General features: G+C 34.3%; 1 protein-coding gene across 1 annotated transcript in view; it reads right to left on the minus strand.

Moving 5' to 3' along the window:
- SLC25A16 (solute carrier family 25 member 16) overlaps positions 1 to 2,210 on the minus strand; it is a 40,167-nt gene that overhangs the window by 18,886 nt on the left and 19,071 nt on the right. The window contains exon 5 of the mRNA XM_019624505.1: positions 1,554 to 1,741. Within this exon, the coding sequence (XP_019480050.1) occupies positions 1,554 to 1,741 (188 nt within the window). The remainder of the gene's footprint in view (positions 1 to 1,553; positions 1,742 to 2,210) is intronic.

The raw sequence follows: 2,210 nt of genomic DNA on the forward strand, positions 1-2,210 counted from the left end.
AAAAAAAAACCCAAAGGTTGAAAATTAATAAGGTAAGCATCCAGCTGAAGAATAAACCCAGGGAACGAAGGAGATAATAAAGACACGAACAAAAATCAACAAAATGGAAAATAAAGGTAGAGTAGGGAAGAAAAAAAAGCCACAATTTATTCTTTGCAAAATCTAATAACTGATAGATAAAAATGAAAAAGGGGACATGACTATAGAGCAGATGTGAAAAAATATGAAGAAATAAAAAAAACCTTTTGCCGAAAAATTGAAAACTAACACAAAATAGTCAAGTTCAAAATGGTAAAGAAAGGCATGAATTACCAAAAATGACTCATGGAAATGTGAATGACCCTACAATCATTTAAAAAATTAAACCAGTATTTAAAAATCATCCCACAATGAAAACTTTCAAGAAACAGATAATTCTAATCATTTTATGCAGATTCTTCCTGAGGATGGAAAATGAAGAAATACTCTTCAACTCATTCTCTCAGACCTAGGTACCCAAACCACACAAGGCTATTACAAGAAAATTACATGCTAATCTCACATATGAATATAGATGGAAAACTTCTAAAAACAGCAAATTGAATCCAACAGGATATAAAAAGATCATTATATCATAACCAATTTGGGTTCATATTAGAACATCTAGTAATGTCATTCATCATGTTAATAGATTAAAGGAGATAACTATATGATCATCTCAATAATGCATAAAAGGGTATCTGGTAAAATTTAACACAAATTCAGATAAACATTCTTATCAAAACTTGTTCAACCTGATAACTGGTACACACTACCATAAACATTACTCTAAATGAAGAAGTATTTGAAACATTCCCTTTAAAATCAGTAATGAGCCAAAAGTGTCCAGGATCATCATTTCTATTCACTGCTCCAGTATTGGTCCTTAGCTAGTACAGTAAGATAAGGTAAACAAATAAATTTTGAAACTATTAGAACAAAGTAAGAAATAATATTATTTGCACAATGTGATTTACCCACGTAGAAAACCCAAAGAATCTACAAGTAACATGGTGGCTGGCTATATCAAGTAGGATAACAGCCAGTTATTATAAGATCATATAAAAATTATATCAAGTAATAAACTGAAAGTCATTTTCTAAAAGATATAACAAAGCTTATAAGGTGTCTATTTCTATATCTAGCAAAAATATCTAAGAACTATGTGAAATTTCATTCAAAATTCTAACAAGGATTCTTGTGCAGCATCAAAAACTGATTCTAAAGTGTGTGAAATACAAAATATCTATGATCCTTCCATTCCTGAAAAAAAGCATAAGGTCAAGGGTCTTGTCCCATCACATATAAAGACTTATTATAAAACTGTACTCTATTAATGTTTTAAGAAGTAGCATTGCAGATTACTAGGGAAAGGATGGACTACTTAATAAATGATGCTGGGTAAAATGGTTACCCTTAAGGAAGAAAAGAATAACGATGAATTAGGGGCTTAAATATACTCGTAAAATGCTAAACTTTAAAAATCATTCTTAGAAGAAATAAAAAACCAAGATTCTGCCAAATTTGAAACATACCTGCATATGGCGCCATTCCTAATATAGTAGGCATCAGGCCTCTATAAAATCCAAGGAAACCACCTTCCTTTTGCGTGAAGAAAAAGTAGATTACAATGTGCTCATTATGATAACAAAAAACAAAATCATATATTATAATGGAAAACTTATTCTGGGATCCATCTTGAAACACAGATGTGTTTTCACAATAATTATTAAGAAGAATTAATTATAAATAAAAAATAATTATATAACGGGCTGGCCAAGTGGCTCAGTTGGTTAAGAGCTCGCTCAGGAGTGCAAGCTCTGAGCAACAGCGGTTCAAGTCCCAGCTCGAGCTGAGCAGCCGCTGAGCTACCAACAGGTGGCAGGATGGCTCAGCTAAAAAAAAAAAAAAAAATTTTTTATATAACATTCAACATATTTTCCTAAATATAAAAGAACATGTCGGGGGCCGGCCGAGTGGCGCCATGGTTAAGAACTGGCTTGGGATGCCAGAGGGTCCCAGTTCGGATCCCACATATGAGGGCCAGTGACACTGCCCTCTACAGTTAAGATGCTGAACAACAGCTCAACCTGGAGCTGGGCTGCTGTGAGTCGCCGGCGATGGCGTAGGCTGCAGCCCCTGTGGTAGTGGGTTGCCATGGGCTACCGTATGTAGCCAGCACGCAGCGTGAG

This window comes from Hipposideros armiger, unplaced genomic scaffold, assembly GCF_001890085.2.
Source record: "Hipposideros armiger isolate ML-2016 unplaced genomic scaffold, ASM189008v1 scaffold_15, whole genome shotgun sequence".
NCBI lineage: Eukaryota > Metazoa > Chordata > Mammalia > Chiroptera > Hipposideridae > Hipposideros > Hipposideros armiger.